Consider the following 20037-nt stretch of genomic DNA (forward strand, 5'->3'; position numbering starts at 1 on the left):
GTCCTGAACAAAGCAGCCCGCTTGATTGGCACCACATCCACAAGCATCCACTCCCTCCACCACTCATGCTCGGTAACAGCAGTGTGTACCGTCCACAAAATGCACTGCAGAAATTCAAGAAAGATCCTTAGCACCTTCCAAACCCATGGCCACTTCAATCCAGAAGGACAAGGCCAGCAGATGGGAACACCACCAACTCCAAGTTCCCCTCGAAGCCACTCACCACTCTGACTTGGAAATATGTCGCCATTCCTTCACTGTTGCTGAGTCAAAATCCTGGAATTCCCTCCTGAAGGAGCCAACTTCCAGCACATGAACTGCAACAGTTCAAGGAGGCAGCTCACCCCCCCCTTCTCAAAGGGGCAACTAGGAACAGGCAAAAAATGCTGGGTCCAGCCAGTGATGCCAATGTCCCACAAGAAAATTTAAAATCCCCAACATGGTTAATTGAACCCCTTTTCTGTATTGCCATTCGGAACAAAAAGACTTCAACTGGATTTCTTGAATGCAATCCAAATAACTAATTTGTTATAAAACAAAATTCACATTTTAAAAACAAGTGGTATATCTATTTGATACCGAAACTGTAATCTGCAATGACAACTTTATCATCTTTCAGCCCCAAAGCAGAGACACACTCAGCAACAGAAACTCTGCAGAACTTTTTAAAAATATATAAGGGCAAAAGAGAAGCCCCCTTAACTAGCTAATAGTTTGGAAAGCAGAAGTTTATAATTTAAAAGAAAAGTAAGCTATTTAAACCTGAAACAAATGCAGAGAATACTGCAGGAATGTAGCAGGTCTGGCAGCATCTGCGGAGAGAGAAACACCGCTAACGTTTCAAGTCTGGTCTGACTGGATTAAGGGTCGCTTGAACTCTGTCCCAGTAGTCTCTCCACCCCCACACTCCATAGATCATTGACCAGGGGAAAGTAAGGACTGTCAGAGTTGAAAAGTGTGGCTCTGAGAAAGCACAGCAGGTCAGACAGCATCCGAGGAGCAGGAGCATCGAGGTTTCGGGCATAAGCCTGACCTGCTGTGCTTTTTCGGCACCACACTTTTTCATTCCATAGATCAATGATTGTTCGCTATGTTCTGCTCTTCCCTGATACCTTTTCACATCTGACCGAGAATCTATTATCTGGTTTGTGATTCCTATCAAATTGTATGCAGTGTGTCTGTGGGTGTTAGGCTTTTATTGAAAACTAGCCAAGCACAATGCCCAGAGAATGAAGGTGCCTGGTTAGAAGGAACCGAATCCAGGGCACAGGTGAAAGAGACAGCTGAATCACCTGTCACATCATCCAACAACAACTTGCATTTTTAGAATATTCCAAGGCACGTTGTAGGATCATTTGTAAATAAGATGACTGTAAGCTACAGTGGAGATGGCAATGTCGGTGAACAAAACCTTGGTCAAAGAGTAGACCGAGTTGCATCGTTAAGCTCTCGAGGGGACTATGGAAGTGGATAGACTCAGGAAATGAGTTTGAGTTTGGGGCCTTGGTCCCCAATCTCAATGGACAGTTGGCATTTTTAAAAACCAGCAGAATCTCAAACAAAATTATTTTGAACAGTGGTCTTTACTCTTTTCCTGATTTCCACCTGGGGAGTTACTATTGGACTGTTGACATTGAGGCAAACTTGTGAATCTCTTAAACCCGACCAATAGCTTGAGTTCTCAGGAGTTCTGTTTGGAATTTTTCTATCGGTCTTACGACACTATTTTCTTTTGGGATTAGCCGAAAAGATAACTTTTTATCAGTTAAAACTGAGAGATAATAAGCTAATAGTCAATCCCACTCACATGACTCACTGACTCCACTTCCAAAAACCTCACTTGTTCTTTTACTTGTGCATGTTTTCAAATGTCAGAATTAAATCTCTTGTAAATGAAATCCCAAACAGGCAACTGAAGTACAGCCCTATCCTCGGGTGAAAGTCGACTTTGCACTTTCTTCAGTCGATGATGTCTGTATGCCCTCCATTGAACCCATTCAGATCCGGTACCATACTCCTGAGGAGGAAATCAGGTAGGCTTGTGTCCTCAAACTGTTCAATAGTTCCTCCAAGGATCACTGTAACCTGGTGTGTTAAATCCCACGTCTAATGTGGTCCTCAGTGAAAGCATCTAGGTCACGGTCTGTGGCACAAAAATAGGTAGGTAACCTACTTTTCAGGAGGATATGAGGAAGATGCATATGGGGATATAGAAGAAAAGACTGTGGATTCTGGAATTCTGAAAGAGTGCTGGAGAAATTAAACTGTCTGGCAGCATCTGTGGAGACAGAGTTGGTGTTTTGAATCACACTGTTTATTTGAAATGACGATACCCACCTGATCCTGTGGGCGTGCCCATTTGTGCCAGTGGTCTCTCTCATGCTTGCAGACACCACATGCTCCCTCTCAAAGGACACCTGAGTGTGGACGCAGCTGTGGAAGAGGGGCAGGTGGTTAGGTACTACAGCTCCGTCCACACCTGCTGCCCAGACCCTCAGCCGAGCACAGTAGCCAGGAGCAGACCCAGGAGGACTTCCTCTGATCTGTCTGCACCACCCCCTCTCCCTCTCGCACAGTGCCCCCATTCAACAGCAATGAGGGGCTGAAGTGCAATTAAAAATTTAAAAGCAGAGCAGGGGCTGCAACCGGAATCTCAAATTAATACGGAAAGTTGTTTCCTCCATGCCCCACAATCTATCTGTGTGAGCCTGGCACCTGGAGAGAACCACCTTCGTTAGATGGGGCTGCTGTGTGCAACATACTCCAGCCCATAGCCCTGAAAGAGGGTCTAACATCGAGCCATATCTGAACAGTAGATTAATGCAAGGAAGTGTTACAGCAGCAGCCCATCCAGGAAATGCTGCAAGCCATTTTGAAGGGCATAACGGAGAATACCCTCTCGGTATTTTTAATCACGCTGTTAGTTGAGGCATCTCTGGAGCACTTATGGCTTGAAGCCAGGCTTCCTTGCTCAGTGTCCCACACTGGTCCCTAAGCGGTTTCCTTTTGACTGTAAGGTGTTAATTGTATCACTGTTTATAAACAGGGGGAGGGTATTGATTGGAGAAGGGGGCAATGGTGGCATCATGATGTTCTGTGCATCAGTTTTGTATCATTTTTTCACGTGGTGGCGATGTTACTGAATTAGACGCCCTGAATGGCAGAGAGGGACTCCTGAGCTGGAGCACGTCTGTTCCATCTGGTTTTCTAAGTTTGGGAGAAGATTTGTAGCTCGGGTGCTCGTTGTTGTGGTTCTGTTCGCCGAGCTGGGAATTTATGTTACAGATGTTTCATCCCCTGTCTAGGTGACATCCTCAGTGCTTGGGAGCCTCCTGTGAAGCACTTCTGTGATCTTTCCTCCTGCATTTGTAGTGGTTTGTCTCTGCTGCTTCCAGTTGTCAGTTGCTGTCCACTGCAGTGGCTGGTATATTTGGTCCAGGTCGATGTGTTTGTTGATGAGAATCTGTGGATGAGTGCCATGCCTCTAGGAATTCCCTGGCTGTTCTCTGTTTGGCTTGCGCTATAATAGTAGTGTTGTCCCAGTCGAATTCATGTTGCTTGTCATTTGTGTGTGTGGCTACTAAGGATAACTGGTCATGTCGTTTCGTGGCTTGTTGGTGTTCATGGATGTGGGTTGTTAGCTGTCTTCCTGTTTGTCCTATGTAGTGTTTTGTGCAGTCCTTGCATGGGATTTTGTACACTACATTGGTTTTGCTCATGCTGGGTATCGGGTCCTTCATTCTGGTGAGTTGTCTGAGAGTGGCTGTTGGTTTATGTGCTGTTATGAGTCCTAGTGGTTGCAGTAATCTGGCTGTCAGTTCGGATATGCTCCTGATGTATGGGAGTGTGGCTAGTCCTTTGGGTTGCAGCATGTCCTCGTTCCGTTGTCTTTCCCTTGGGCATCTGTTGATGAAATTGCGCGGGTATCCATTTTGGCGTTGTATAGGTGTTCTTCTTCCTCTTTTTGCAGTTCTGGTGTACTGCAGTGTGTTGTGGCCCTTTTGGATAGTGTCCTGATGCAACTTCTTTTGTGTGTGTTGGGGTGGTTGCTTTCGTAGTTCAGGACTCAGTCTGTGTGTGTGGCTTTTCTGTATACCTTTGTGGTGAATTCTCCGTTTGGTGTTCTCTCTACCATCACATCTAGGAATGGGAGATGGTTGTCCTTTTCTTACTCTCTCGTGAATCGGATTCCTGAGAGTGTGGCGTTGATGATCCGGTATGTGTTCTCTATTTCTGTGTTTTTAATGATTACAAAGGTGTCATCCACAAATCTGACCCAGAGTTTGGTTGAATTTGCAGTAAGACTGTTTGTTTGTTCTAACCTTTGCATTACTGCTTCTGCTATGAGTCCAGAGATGGGTGAGCCCGTGGGTGTTCCGTTGATTTGTTCGTATATCTGGTTGTTGAATGTGAAGTGTGTTGTGAGGCACAGGTCCAGTAGTTAGAGTATGCCATCTTTGTTGATAGGTTCAACGTCCTGTTGTCTGTTCTGTATGTCCAGCAGGTTGGCTATTGTTTTTCTGGCTAGGGCTTTGTCGATAGAGGTGAACAGTGCCGTTATATCGAATGAGACCGTAGTTTCTTCCTTGTCTGCGTGTATTTCTGATGTCCAAGAATTCTTGTGTTGACTGTATAGTGTCTGGATCTGCTGATCAGGTGTTTCAGTTTCTGCTGTAGTTCTTAAGCCAGTTTGTGTGATGGTGTCCCTGGTAGTAATACTATGGGTCTGAGTGGGATGTCTGGTTTGTGTACTTTAGGTAGTCCATAGAATCTGGGGGTGTTGTTGCTTTCAGGTTTCATTCTTTGTAGGTCAAACCTAGTTATCTGTCTGTTTTTTTTTTGTAGATTCCTTAGAGTGTTGTTTATCCTATTGGTGAGCTGTGGGGTGGGGTCAGACTCCCTTTTTTGGTAGGTGTTGGTATCTGCAAGTAGTTGTTGTGCCTTTTGGATGTACTCTGCTTTGTCCAGGATGACCATCATTCTGCCTTTGTCTGCTGGTAGTATGATTATGTTCTTATCGTTTCTTAGTGATCTTAGTGCTTCTGTCTCCTTGGTGTTGAGGTTGTGTCTTTTCCTTGTTATCATAGGTACGATACTTTGTCTCACTGTTTGTTGTGTCTCTTCTGTCAATCAATTGTTCCTGAGTGTGCGTTCTAGTGCTGCTAGGAAGTCTGCTGTCTTGGCGTCCCTGTGGTTGTAGTTGAGTCCCTTGGCCAGTATTGTTCTTTCTGTGTCTGTGAACTGACTGTGGGAGAGGTTTTTAACCCAGGTGTGTGTTGTGGTGTCCTCTTTTTGTTGTGTGTTAGCTTGGCCATTTTTTCTTTTAGGGCCGTTTTTTTGCGGTGTGCGGTCCTGTTCTGTCCTATGGTGATGGCCTGTTCTGCACAAGGACTGCACAAAACACTACATAGGACAAACAGGAAGACCGCTAACGATCCGCATCCATGAACGCCAACTAGCCATGAAATGACATGACCAGCTATCCTTAGTAGCCACACGCAGATGACAAACAACATGAATTCGACTGGGACAACACTACTATTATAGCGCAAGCCAAACAGAGAACAGCCAGGGAATTCCTAGAGGTATGGCACTCATCCACAGATTCTCATCAACAAACACATCGACCTGGACCCAATATACCGGCCACTGCAGCGGACAGCTGGAACTGACAACCGGAAGCGGCAGATTCAAACTACTACAAATGCCGGAGGAAAGATCACAGAAGCGCTTCACAGGAGGGTCCCAAGCACTGAGGATGTCACCTAGACAGGGGATGAAACATCTGTAACACAAATTCCCAGCTCGGCGAACAGAACCACAACATCTGGTTTTCTCTTTTCTCTTTTTTTTCTTCTTGCTTTTGTTTGTCTTGCCTCCTGTCCTTTGGTGGCATTGGCGATGTCCGAGCTGAAGCCAGTGCAGAGTTATTTCCCTGGGAGTCTGCATGTGAGGCCCCTGCGTGGACTGGAGGCCAGTACAGATGCCTCTGCTCCTTCTCCTCTGGCTTGGAAAGACTGGAGCTCTGAACTTTTTTATTCCTTTATTTTTCTAATCTATTCGTAAGAATTTGTATCTAGGTACCATGTACCTAAGATGCACTCATGCAGGAACATGTGACAATAAAGCTAATTCCAAGGTTGTAAATCTGTGGAATTTCCTGCCCAGTGAAGTAGTTGATGCTACTTCTGTAAATGTTTTTAAAGCTAAGGTAGATGTTGTTTTGAACAATAAAGGAATTAAGGGATATAGTAAGCGTGTAGGTAAGTGGATCTGAGCCCACGAGAAGATCAGCCATGATCTTATGGAATGGCAGAGCAGGGCGGGACAGCCTACTCCTGCTCCCAGTTCTAATGTTAACTGGATCCATGAGTTCAAATCCCACAGTAGTGGCTGGTTAATTAAAATTCAATAAGTAATGACAAAATGTGGTGGACAAGTGATTGATTTTCTGAAATGCTGTCTACAGCCAATAAGTTCAAGGGCAGCTAGGGATGGGCAAAACATTCTGGCCTCTCCAACAATGCCCACATTCCATGCAAGAAATTTAAAAAGTACACTTCTAAACCCATTATTTGTTCAAAGCTCTCTGTTTTGTCCTTGTCATCCATTTCACTAGAGCACTTGTCCTAAACCAGTCCAAATGGTACAGCTCCCTTTTTGCCCAGTACTGGTGCCAGTACCCCATGATGTGAAATACCTGTCTCTCCCAGGCAACATTATTCAGCCACACATTTAACCTCCTAACCTCTTTACTCCTGTGCCAATTGGTTTAAGACTGGGGTAAAAGTTTTCTAATTATTCACTTCAAGGTTTTGTTTTTGAATTCGAACCCTCAAACTTTCTCATCAGAATATCATTCCGAGCTCCTCTTTGTTCCTATGTGAACTGTGATAACTGGACCTGACCCCTCCCACTTCAAGTTCTTTGCCATCCACGTTGGTACTTTACCCCCTGGCATTGGGCAGGGAGTGTAGTCTTTGGAACTTTCAGTTGTAACTGCAGAGAACAGTGTCCACGTACCTGACCATATTATTCCACATCTCTTGTGTAAACTCAATGGTTTCCTGCAACTTGTTTGAAATGGAACTTCATAGTACATTTCATTGTTATTTGGAAACTTGGGTTCCGATGTGGACAGAATCTTGTATAACTTCAAGCCCTGTTCCTATTTCTGCATTGTTAAAAATCACACAACACCAGGTTATAGTCCAACAGGTTTAATTGGACGCACGAGGATTTGGGGCACTGCTCCTTCATCAGGTGGTTGATGAACATCTGATGAATGGTCAGCGCTCTGAAAGCTAGTGCTTCCAATTTAAACCTGTTGGACTATAACCTGGTGTTTGTGATTTTTAACTTTGTATACCCCAGTCTAACACCGGCATCTCCAAATTATTTCTACATTGCTTGTTAACAAGGGGATAAATAATTTGTTTCATTTTTGTGTTCTGTGAATGGTTCAGTGAGTAAAACTTGTTTATATGTATTTAAATCCAACATTCAAAATAAAAATCCTTTCACTAGCTAACTCTGTGCTCTAGAAAATAAGGATAGATGAGACCGAAGATTGGTGTTGGTGCAATAGTTCGAGATAACAACATTGCTCATCCTGACCTGCTGAACCAATCAGTTTTTGCATAATATAACTGGTGCTTTTTATTACACAGAAAAAGAAAAACACTTTGTTCATTTGTTATAAGTACATCGGCAGCTTTGTGTGAGTATGTTCAGTGACTGACCACAGTAAACAAATTACAAAAATCAAACTGACCTATCAAGCCAGGTTTCAAGCTGGGATCTGACTTGTCCAATATCAACAGCAGCTGGGATCGTTACATGATACGATGGTAATTTTGCCTGATTTTACACCTCTAAGTACAATATAATCACACTGCTGCCCAAATACAGGATAAAATATTGCTAGAAAATTGTGACTTGATGTCGTTGATTGCATCCTCTTCATATTTTATTTAGTCTTGGACCGGCCTGTTGGTTGTGGGATTACCTGCGACGTAGTTCACAGGTAAGTCAGTGAGATGTATAGTCATATTAATAGACGTCAGCTTAATTTTAGAAAGCTTTACTCTTTCCGTACATAGTTTACAAGATGCTTTGTTAAAAATGTCTGTTTGTCCAGGTGGGATGCCTTCATTGTTTGAAGAAAGGTTCTTTGCTAGGTCTTGCACACTAACCAATTGTTACCGAACATACATTTTTTTTTTCTTATTTTATTCTTTCATGGGATGTGCATATCTTCGGTAAGTGCAGCATTTGTTGTCCATTCCTAATTGCCCCTTAACTGAGTGATGGAGGGCAATTGATGGTTAACCTCTTGAAGTAGGCCAGACACGGTTAGATGTCCCATTCCCTTCTGAACTGACATCAGTCAAACAAATCCGTTTTTAAAATACTGTGGTAGTTTGCTGATCAGCATTATTGAGGCATACACCATTGTATTGCAGAGTTAGTAATTGGATTTAAACACCACTAGCTGCCACAGTGGGATTTGAAGCTGTGTCCCTAGACTGAGAGGCTGGGTATTAGGATGACCAGCCCAATATTCCTCCTGCACCAGCTGTGGCTGGCTTGAGAGAGTTAGCTGTTCAGTGGCCCAGTGTGGTGTAGGTGTAGAGCACACTAACTAGGCTTCTCCACACAGGGTCAAACCACATTGCTGCTTTCCTAAAAGAGAGAGGATGGAAAATAACCAATTGAACTCATGCAAACAAAAATGCTGCCTCACAGCGCTGGGGACCTGGGTTCAATTCCACCCTTGGATGACTATCTGTGTGGAGTTTTCACATTCTCCCCATCTCTGTCTAGGTTTCCTCCCACAGTCCAAAGATATGCAGGTTAGGTGGACGGGCCATGGTAAATTACCCAGGAATGTCCAAGCTGGGTGGATTGGCCACGGGCATTGCAGGATTACAGGGATAGGGTAGGGGGATGTATCTGGATGGGATGCTGTTTTGGTTGGGAGGGGTTCAGTGTTCACTCGATGGACTGAACGGCCTGCTTCCAGACTCTGAGGATTGTTTGATTTCCATATTTCCATGACTTTCCTGGCTGTGTGCAGAGCAGTTTTACTGGAACCTGCAATGACACTTTGTGACCATCTGGAATATTAATGCTTTCCCTTGAAGGTGCTGAGAAGGAAAGGCAGAACCTCTTGAATTTATATTACACCTTTTTTATGTGCCTGTAAGGGTACTTTTTAGTCAGTGAAGTTGGGGGGCATAAAGACATATTGGTTATGTCACTGCACCAGCAATCCCAGGCTAATGGTCTAGAGAAATGGGTTCAAATCCCAGCCTGGCCAATGGAGAAATTTTAGTTCAGTTGACCAAATCTGGAACTAAAACCTTCTCCCCTGAAATTAGCATGGATTGTTGTAAAGACTAATTGACTGGGGGAGGTAGTGGTAACGCTACTGGACTCGTAACTAAGAAACCTCAAGGCTGATGTACAGTAGGGCATAGGTTTGAACTCTATTATGGTAGGTGGTGAAATTTGAATTCGGTGAAATTCTGGAATAAAACATCAGCCTAATTCCTGTTTCGTACCCATTGTTGATTGTCGTAAAAGCCCATCTGGTTCACGAATGCCCATTTAGGGAAGGAAGCTGCCATCTTTGTCTGGTGTACATGTGACTCATTCCTAATGAAGGGCTTTTGCCCGCAACGTTGATTTTCCTGCTCCTCGGATGCTGCCTGACCTGCTGTGCTTTTCCAGCACCACTCTAATCTAGACTCTGATCTCCAGCATCTACTGTCCACACTTTCGCCGATGTGTAACTCCAGACCCACAGTGATCTTGTTGACTCTTAACTGCCCTCTGAAATGGTTGAGCAAAGCACTCTGTGACCTCCACATCTGGTCCAAGAGTAGAACAAGTACATTTTGAAGTTTAGTTAGAGTTGACGTCAGAATTGTGGCGTGGCAGCCATTTTGCACAGACTAGATTTTCGTGTACAGTCCAGTGTTTGTGGTGATGTTTTGAGGGACACACCCTGACCAGGACACTGGGGACCCGCCACCACTACTTCTTAGTGAGACAATGGGAGCTCCTGCATTGACCTGAGAGTTCAGATAGGGGCTTGGTTTAAAGCCTCATCCAAAAGCAAACATTTCAAACATTGCAGTATTGCGATTTTTGTGAAGATTTGTAGCTGAGGTTGAGGTTCAGGTTGTAAGCTTGCTGGCTGAGCTGGAAGATTTGTTCTGATATTTGTCACCATGCTAGGTAACTTCATCAGTGAGCCTCCGGTGAAGTGTTGGTGTTCTGTCCTGCTTGCTATTTATGTGCCTTGGTCTGTTGTGGTGGGTGATATCACTTCTGGTTCTTTTTCTGAGAGGTTAGTAACTGGGGTCCAAATCGATGTGCTTGTTGGAGTTCTGGTTTGAATGCCAGGCCTTGAGGCATTCTCGTGCATGTCTTGGTTTAGCCTGTCCTAGAATGGATGTATTGTCCCAGTCAAACCGGTGTCCCTCATCTGTGTGTAAGGATACCAGTGATGGCTGATCGTGTCTTTTGATTGCTAGTTGGTGCTTGTTGTGGTATCTGCTCAGCTCTCAAACCCACTGTCTTTGGACTCCAGGTGAGAGTCCACCCATGGAAGCAAACCTGACGTTGGAGGAGGTTTACTTCTAGGTGTATTTAAAGAAACGTTATCTCACTGGTTTGCGACTGTAAACAAATGATGATTTATCCAAAGCTTTTACCCTTTAATAAATGTGAAGGGGAATGTAATGGGTCAGTAAAGAACGAGGGAACGTGTTACTTTGATGAACGGTTTCCCTGTATGGGTAGCTGCTCACTCTGAGAGCAGACTGGTGTTTGGTTCTGGACCTTGATTATTTTTATCTGATACCCAAGAGGAATGCAGGAGTGGCCGAGCATTATTCAACGTTCCTGGATTGTGTTCCAAGATGCATCTGAGAAAGGGGGATCAGGAATTGGCTGCAGTGTCCCTTCAGCCTATGGTAGAAGAAATACACCATTGCTGTGATACTACAGCACCACCTATTGGAAGTTGTGCCTTACTGTACTCGACTGTATTGGTTCAGTCTTCCAGAAGGGGGTTTGTTTGTATATCTGCGAGAGTAATATTATCGCCATTGCTGCATTTGGGTGTTTTTGGTATCATTATTGCTGTCTCCCATTGGTGAATAGTGGCGTAGCAGAAGAAATTCTCAGTTTGATGAACAACCATCTTTATCCCCAGTCATGAGGGTAGTCACTGCACCAGGGCTGGAGTGCTTTTGCTCTCTCATGTCTTGCCTGACAAGGGGTGGAGAGACAACAACAGAAATTGCAGGAGAAACTCATCAGGTCTGATAGCACTTGCGGAGAGAAAGCAGAGTCACTGAAGCGGGGGTTTGGGTCGAGTGTGATGGTGACCCATCGTGAATATCCTGCTCAATGCCAACTCCTACAAACAGGGAAGAAGAGGAGGCCAGTCGGCCCATCTGGCCAGCCCATTCTAAATGATCGTGGCTGATCTGATTTTTAACCTGAACTCTACATTCCTGCAGATACCTGAAACTTCCATCCTCCTGAAGTAAGAATCTTGTCCATGCCTTAAAAACATTTTAAAGATTCAACATCCACTGAGTTTTGAGGAAAGGAATTCAAAAGACACTCAACCCTCAGAGACCATAAGGGTTTCAGGTACATAATTCTTTGAAGTTTATGTCACAGGTAGACCAGGTGGTTAAAAAGGCATTTAGTACACTTGCCTTCATCACTCAGACAATTGAGTATAGGAGTTGGGATGTCATGTTGAGGTTGTTCAGGATGTTGATGAGGCCTCTTCTGGAGTACTATGTTGAGTTCTAATTGCCTTGTTATAGGAGGGATATCATTAAGCTGGAGACGGTTCAGAAAAGGCTTATCAGGATGTTGCTGGGAATGGAAGGTTTAGGTTATAAGGAGAGGCTAGACCGGCTGGGACTTTATTCACTCGTGTAGGAGATTAAGGGGTGAGGTTTATAAAATCATGAGGGGCATGGTAAGGTGAATAGCAGGTGTCTTTTCTGTAGGGCAGGGAATTTCAAAACTAGAGGGCATATTTTTAAAGTTTTAAGATTTTAAAGGCCCGAGAAGCAGTTTTACTTTAGGTAGTTTGTGTGTGGAATGAACTTCTAGAGGAAGTGGTGGATGTGGGTTCTGTTACAATGTTTAAAGTACATTTGGATACATAGGTGAATAAGAAAGGTTTGAGGAATATGGGCCAGGAGCAGGTAGATGGACAAGTTAGACTGACGGGTCTGTTTCCATGCTGTAAGATGTCCTCTTGTTCAAGTCAACTCAGGATTCAAAACTTGACCTCCACTCTCACACCACAAGACACCCTGTGCCTGAGATGGATTGCTGGAACTAAGCCTCCTAAGTTTAGAATTAAAACAGAAAATGCTGGAGAAACTCAGCAGGTCAGGCAGCGTCTGTGGAGAGAGAAAAACAGTTAATGATTCAAGTCCAATACGACTCTTCAAACGTTATCCAATATCAAACTTGACTCTGTGTACGCTGGGAGCACTGTGGATGAAGGATTTTGAGGCATCTTTTCTAACCTTGCTTTCTGTGGGTCTGTTAGGTTTGGTGGGGGGGGGGGGGGTTGGTGAGGGGGAGGGGGGTATGCAGGTGAGGATGCGTCTGATTGGTAATTGTAGGGTTGCTGTAATTCATTCATGGGGTGTGGGAGTCACTGGATGGGCCCAGCATTTATTGCCCATTCCAGTTGTCCTTGTGAAGATGGTGGTGAGCTGTCTTCTGAACCTGCAGTCTCCAAATTTGGGTTGACACCAAATACTGTCACATGTTGGAATGCGGTAGTCCATTCAACCCATTGAGCCAGCTCTGCCTTTCTGGGTCACATGTCCCATGTGGAGTTGAGCCACATTTCTGAGCTGCACTTGAGATAAGGTTTTGCATTACTTTGACAAATGCGGGCCCAGCCACTGACACCTACACCCCGTGAATGAATTAAAGCAAAGCTCTCGTTCACCAGAATTTTGGGTGAGTTTAGAAAACTCTGAAATCGTCAGAACAATTTTATAATTATTTTGATTTCCAAGACGACTGACCAGAATAGCAGACTGAGGGTGTGTGAGAGAGGGAGTCATTCTGAACATTGCCTGTCAGGCAGTTGTCTGCCATGAGGAGATGTGTGTGGAGAGTGTGGTGCTGGAAAAGCACAACAGGCCAGGCAGCATCTGAGGAGCAGGAGAGTTGACGTTTCAGGCATAAGCCCTTTGTCAGGAATTTCTGATGAAGCTCTTATGCCTGAAACATTGATATTCCAGAGGGAGGGCTTTTGCCCGAAACATCGACTCTCCTGCTACACAGATGCTGCCTGACCTGTTGTGCTTTTCCAGCACCACACTCTTAAAATTGTTCTGTATCAGCCATCAGTCTGAACATAGCACTCAGGATGAATCTGTGGTTAAAGCATCCCCTGCTTTCCACAGCCAGTGTAAGGTACATTCCTTTTTTTAAAAAAAAGGTCCATGTGTATGCCAGCTGTAAACAGTTACCTTTTCTTACTGAAGAGGGCTCTAATCTCGGATGGTATCTAGCCTTCTGCAGAGGGGGGTATCCAGCCCTCTTGGGGGGAAGGGGGTGGTATCCACCCCTCTGGAGGGGTGAGGGTTCCAGCCCTCTTTGGGGGGTATCCAGCCCTCTCGGGGGTGGAGGGGGGGGAGGGTATCCAGCCCTCTAGTGTGTAAACATATAATTGAAAACCTTGCCATTTCTCCATCCACACAATCCCATTGTGTTTGCTTGGAAAAAAAGACACTTGTCCAAGTCTTTTGTCAATAGTCATCAGGACGTTTGCAAAAATATAAACTTAAGAGGAGCGCCAACTTGTTTACTACATTTGGTGGTGAGTGAACTCTGGTGGAGTCATTGCCATTAAGAATGCAGCAGTTAATAATGATTGACAATTAACAGCCAGGCTTTATTTAAATCTTAACCAGGGAGGTTGACTGATTTGATAAGGATATTGCTCTGCAAAATAAACTAGCGAATGACTGTCAGCTGTTTTGAGTTGATACCGTGCAGTGTGTATACATGTTCTTTCTGTCTACAAAGACCAGGACTCTGTGTATTTCATGTACAGCTTCCAGCACCTGCAAGGGCACCGTGCTGGAAGCCTGACTGACATTTGAACTGACTAAGGAGAAGCTTGGACAAAAAGTCTTTGCTCAACAATACTGGAGTTCTGTACGTGTGTGTGTGTGTGTGTGTGTGTGTGACTGGAAGTGAAGAACCTCGATTCCCTAAACATAGCAAACATTTCCAACTAACGTGAGTCAGCTACTGCTGACTATTTGAACTTTCATAACCAAGACAAATTTATCTCAATGGAAACAGTTGTCTCCAACATCACAATCTGGTGTGAGTGGGTATAGCGAAGTAATGTGTGTATGGAAGTATTGTAGTACTTGGAGTTGAGCAGATTCCTGTTGGTTACTCCTGTTCTGTGATGTATCATTTCTTTTGTGTCTGTAGGCTGGATTTCTTCTCCCTCTTAGTGGAGGTATCGATAGCTCAGCTACAGCCTGTATTGTCTATTCCATGTGTCATCAGGTGTGCCTTGCTGCAAGTAATGGAAGTAAGTAGCTATAAAGTTACCTGTCGATTATCATAACCCACCTGGTTAACTCATTCTCTTCAGGGAAGGAAATCTGCCATCCTTATCCACTCTGGCCTACAGCTTATTTCACCCCCAAACAATATGGTCAACTCTAAACTACTCTGTGGGCAACTGGGGATAGACAATAAACATTGGCCGAGACAGTGACACCATCACCCCGTGAACATCACCACACAAATTAGGAACAGAAGTCCCCCATTTGGCCCTTCAAGCCTGCTCCAACACTCAGTAATGCCCACCATTTAAAGTCAGGATTTGCCTGGATGGGTGCAGCTCCAACAACACTCGAGAATTTGACAGCTTCCAGGATAAAGCCCACTTGATTGGCTCCAGCTCACGGCTGTTCTGTTTGTGTTCCAAATTCCACATTCCCATCCACCCTCCATCAACTTAAACTCTCCTTTAGACAAGACAGTGAGTTTACCTCAGTAATTAAGATCCTGTGGAAACCTTCCCCAAGCCCCCCACTGTCTTCCGAAGCAGACGGTCCCCAAGCCTCTCAACCTGCAGAAAGAAAAGCAATCCTTTTCACCTCTGTCCTCAAAGGGTGACTCCTAGTTTTTAAACTCTGCCCCTGGTTCCTCCTGTAGAAGCTTGAGCCACTGTAGTTGCTGGTATGTTGTGATATGGCATGTGGTAATGTGGTAAAGTATGATGCCAGTTCATATTTGGGTCTGTGTACCCTTTTTGTTTGAAGCTGGTTTCATGCTGCATGAATTCCCAACCAAAAAATCAGCTGCCAACTTGGCACTGACAGCATGTAAATGAAATATCCTTGCTTTGATAGAGGAAATAAAAATGAATTGTTAGGAGCTCTGCAGGCTATTCTCTACACATCAAAGTGGCTGAGTATTGGCAGAGGCTTACCAGTAGAAGGTGGTGGCTAGGCTGGAGAACTGTGTGAAACTGGAGATTAAATAGAATCAAAGAATTGTTCAGCATTGAAGGAGGCCATTTGGCCCATTATGACAATCCATATCCAGACACAACATGATTTGGAAGTGCCGGTGTTGGACCGGGGTGTACAAAGTTAAAAATCACACAGCACCCGGTCATAGTCCAACAGGTTCATTTGGAAGCACTAGCTTTCGGGGCGCTGCTCCTTCAGGTAGTTTAGATTAGATTAGATTAGATTTACAGTGTGGAAACAGGCCCTTCGGCCCAACAAGTCCACACCGACCCGCCGAAGCGAAACCCACCCATACTCCTACATTTACCCCTTACCTAACACTATGGGCAATTTAGCATGGCCTGTGGAGTATAAGATCATATGATCTCCAACGAACACTATACACCAAGTATATTGATGACATTTTCTTCCTCCGGACCCATAGCGAGGAGTCATTGAAACAACAACACAGAGCTATCAATGAGTTTCATCCCACCATCAAAGTCACCATGGACTAGGCTTTAGCATCTGTCTCATTCTTGGACACATACATCTCTATCAAGCAGAGGATACGGCAACAAATGGACACCACACAACAATCAACAGACAGGAGTGTTCCGTCCAAGTTGAAGAACACTTCAGTGATCTGGGACACTCTGCCTCGAACCTTGAGTGACTACCCTTCAAGGCAGACTTCAGGACAGGCAACAATGTGAAGTGGCTGAACAGAGACTGATGGTCAATTTCGGTACCCAGGGGATGGCCTTAACTGAGACCTTGGGTTCCTCCCTCTCTCCCGCGCACTCTCTCTCTCTCTCGCGCTTGCGCTCTCTCGCACTCGCGCTCTCGCTCTCTCATATGCTCACACATACAGACCTACACCTCTTTACACTCTCACTCACACACACTCTCTCACAGACATTCATATCCCCCCACATGCGCACACACATATATAATTTTGTTGGGTGAAAATAGAATTACATTGTATTTTGCTCAAAAACTCCATGATTCTGTAAGATTCTGTAAATCCCTTTTGTGAAATAGAATCAGTCTGAACATTGGTGTACAGACTGCCTCACATGGCACCTGTTGTTAAAGTCCACTTGAGAATGTAACTTTAAAAACATTTCTGAGATTTACATATGAAAGAACTGAAACCACGTGGTCATTCTAAAAGAGGATGGACTTAACAAACAATCCAGGTCTTTTTCAATATATAATTTCAGTTGTATCACACTGTAAGCTTTTGCTATAAATTCTGTGTCTTACAATCTTATACCCCACAACTACCTGATGAAAGAGCAGCACTCAGAAAGCTAGTGCTTCCAAATAAACTTGTTGGACTATAACCTGGTGTTGTGATTTTTCACTTCACAAAATAATTGATTTTTTTAAACAATACTTTTCACAATATTTTTTTGACAAAGTAGAAAAGTTAGATTTTTGTACTGAGTGAAGTTTGTCTTAATTTAGCTGTAAATTGATGAGGAATATTTTCAGATAAGGTTAAACAACTTCCAGCAGTTTCTTGGGATGATGTTCCTGTCAAACGGCTCTGCTAGGTTATGTCAAAATGCTCTTGAGGTTTTTCATTCTGTCTGTCCAGATCAGCAGGTAATTGAAGATGCGCGGAGGATAGTGAATGATCCTCAGTATGTCCCCAAGGACCCACGGGAATTTTGTCACCGCATCTTTATCACCTGCTACATGGCGAGTGAGAACTCTTCACAAGACACTTGCAATCGAGCCAAAGAGTTAGCAGAGCAAATTGGCAGGTAAGGCATTGGTGGAAGTAGGAAATGGGTTAGTTTTATTATGGCATTTTAGGCACTGGTTCAGTCTTCTCTCTCGTCCTTTCAAATTTATGCAGTGATTTCTAAGATTTCAAACAGGATGGCATGGTGGCTGAGTGGTTCACACTGCTGCCTCACAGTGCCATGGACCCAGGTTTGATTCCTTCCTCAGATGGCTGTCTGTAAGGGGTTTTCACGTTCTCCCTGTGTCTGTGTGGGTTTCCTCTGGGAGCTCCAGTTTCCTCCCCCAGTCCAAAGATTCGCCACGCTAAATGGTCCACATTGTCCAGGGATGTGCAGGCTAGGTGGATTAGCCGGGGAGTTACAGGGTTCGGGTAGTGGGATGGATCTGGGTAGGATGCTCTTTGGAGGATTGGTGTGGACTGAATGGCCTCCTTCCACATTGTAGTGTTTCTATGATTAAACCCTCTATATTACAGTGTTCTACTTTGAGGTTGTAATTGATGAGATTACACACTACATAATCCTTGTGGTTAACAACAGCTGTTTTGGAACGAAATTTTAATTCCTCTTATGATTATTTTCATGAACTGTTCAAATGTTATTCTTATATAACTTTTCTGACCTATTGTCTTGATTATTGAATTATTAAATGATCAAATTACTTCTCTGGATTGAGGGTTTGTCCTGTGAGGAATGATTAAATAAACTGGATCTTTAATATCTGGAGTTTAGAAGATTAAGAGGTGATCACATTCAAAGATATAAATTTCTCTCAGCAATCAACAGGGTAAAGACGGGAAGGATGTTTTTTTCCCCGGGTGGATGAGGGGACACAGTCTCAGAATAAGGAGAAGCGTATTCTGGAATAAAAGGAGGAAGAATTTCTTCAGTCAGAAGGTGGTGAATCTTTGGGAATCTGTCTCCCACTGTGCTATGGAGGATCAGCCATTGAATGTGTTTGGGACAGTGCTCAATAGATTTCTACAGATTAACAATATCAAGGGGTACAGTGATCATAACTGTATGCATTTTAAGATAGTTACGGAAGAGGAAATGGTTGGTCTTCAGGTGAAAGTGCTAAATTGGGGGAACAGCGTTAGGGAAGAACTGGATAAAGTGGACTGGGATCAGCTGCTTGAAGGTAAATCCACATCTGGCACATAGGAGTCTTTTTAAAGGCCAGTTGGTCAGGATTCAGTTCAGCAGGTTCCTGTGAGGATTAAAGATAAGGATGGCAAAATTCAGAACCTTGGATGTCAAGAGATTTTGGAAATTTAGTCAAAAAGGAAGGTCATGTAAGATTTAGGAAACTGATATCAGATAAGGCCAATGCAGAGTATAAAGGAAAGAGAAAAATATTTTTAAAATAAATTTGGGGGGGCTCGAAGGACATTTCATAGTCCCCTCAAGTAGAATTAAAGAGAATGCCAAAGCAATTTATACTTCTATAAGAAGCAAGAGGAGAATGAGGGAAAGGGTAGGTCTGCTCAAGGACAATGGAAGGAATTTATGGATGGAGCCAAAGGAGTTGGTTTCATTCTTTAATGAGTCCTTTGCATCAACAGGAGAAGGACATGGATAATGGTTAGATTAGAGAAGGGTTTGCTGGTACTGTCAGGCATGTCAGTATTAAGAAGGAGGTTGTGTTGGTGTCATGAAAAGCACTAAGATAAATAAGGCCCCAAGAAATGATGAGATCTATCCCAGAAGACTGAGGAACGTGAGGAAAGAGATTGCTGAAGACTTGACTGAGATCTTTGTATCTACAGGTGAGGTTCTGGAAAACTGAAGAATAGCTAATGTTCCTTTTATTTTCCAAATGGAGCAGGTATAATCCAGGAAATTATAGGCAGGTGAGTCTTAAATCAGTGGTAAGGAAATTATTGAAGAAGATACTTGGGACAGAAGTTAATTATGTTTAGAGAAGACTGGACTGATTGGGAATAATCAGCATGGCTTTATGCAGGAAAAAGTCTTGTTTTTCTTTTGAGGAAGTGACAGTTAAAGAGAGTAATGTCAATGATGTTGACTACGTGGACTTTACTCAAGCATTTAGAGTCATAGAGTCGTAGAGAGGTACAGCACGGAAACAGACCCTTCGGTCCAACCCATCCATGCTGACCAGATATCCCAACCCAATCTAGTCCCATCTGCCACCACCCGGCCCATATCCCTCCAAACACTTTCTATTCATATACCCATCCAAATGTCTCTTAAATGTTGCAATTGTACCTGCCTCCACCACATCCTCTGGCAGCTCATTCCATACATGTACCACCCTCTGTGTGCTCCTTTATATCTTTTCCCTCTCACCCTAAACCTATGTCCTCTAGTTCTGGACTCACTGACCCCAGGGAAAAGACTTTGCCTATTTATCCTATCCATGCCCCTCATAATTTTGTAAACCTCTGTAAGGTCACCCTTCAGCCTCTGACGCTCCAGGGAAAACAGCCCAAGCCTGTTCAGCCTCTCCCTGTAGCTCAGATCCTTCAACCCTGGCAACATCCTTGTAAATCTTTTCTGAACCCTTTCAAGTTTCACAACATCTTTCCGATAGGAAGGAGACCAGAATTGCACGCAATATTCCAACAGTGGCCTAACCAATGTCCTGTACAGCCGCAACATGACCTCCCAACTCCTGTACTCAATACTCTGACCAATAAAGGAAAGCATACCAAACACCACCTTCACTATCCTATCGACCTACAAATTTATTTTCAAGGAGCTAT

General features: G+C 44.0%; 1 protein-coding gene across 2 annotated transcripts in view; it reads left to right on the forward strand.

Annotated features, from left to right (window-relative positions):
- nadsyn1 (NAD synthetase 1) overlaps nucleotides 1–20037 on the forward strand; it is a 100611-nt gene that overhangs the window by 49918 nt on the left and 30656 nt on the right. For both annotated transcript variants that reach the window (XM_060839119.1, XM_060839120.1), the window contains 4 exons: nucleotides 1909–2033; nucleotides 7978–8026; nucleotides 14518–14620; nucleotides 17158–17326. In XM_060839119.1, the coding sequence (XP_060695102.1) occupies nucleotides 1909–2033; nucleotides 7978–8026; nucleotides 14518–14620; nucleotides 17158–17326 (446 nt within the window). The remainder of the gene's footprint in view (nucleotides 1–1908; nucleotides 2034–7977; nucleotides 8027–14517; nucleotides 14621–17157; nucleotides 17327–20037) is intronic.

Source organism: Hemiscyllium ocellatum, chromosome 18 (genome assembly GCF_020745735.1).
Source record: "Hemiscyllium ocellatum isolate sHemOce1 chromosome 18, sHemOce1.pat.X.cur, whole genome shotgun sequence".
NCBI lineage: Eukaryota > Metazoa > Chordata > Chondrichthyes > Orectolobiformes > Hemiscylliidae > Hemiscyllium > Hemiscyllium ocellatum.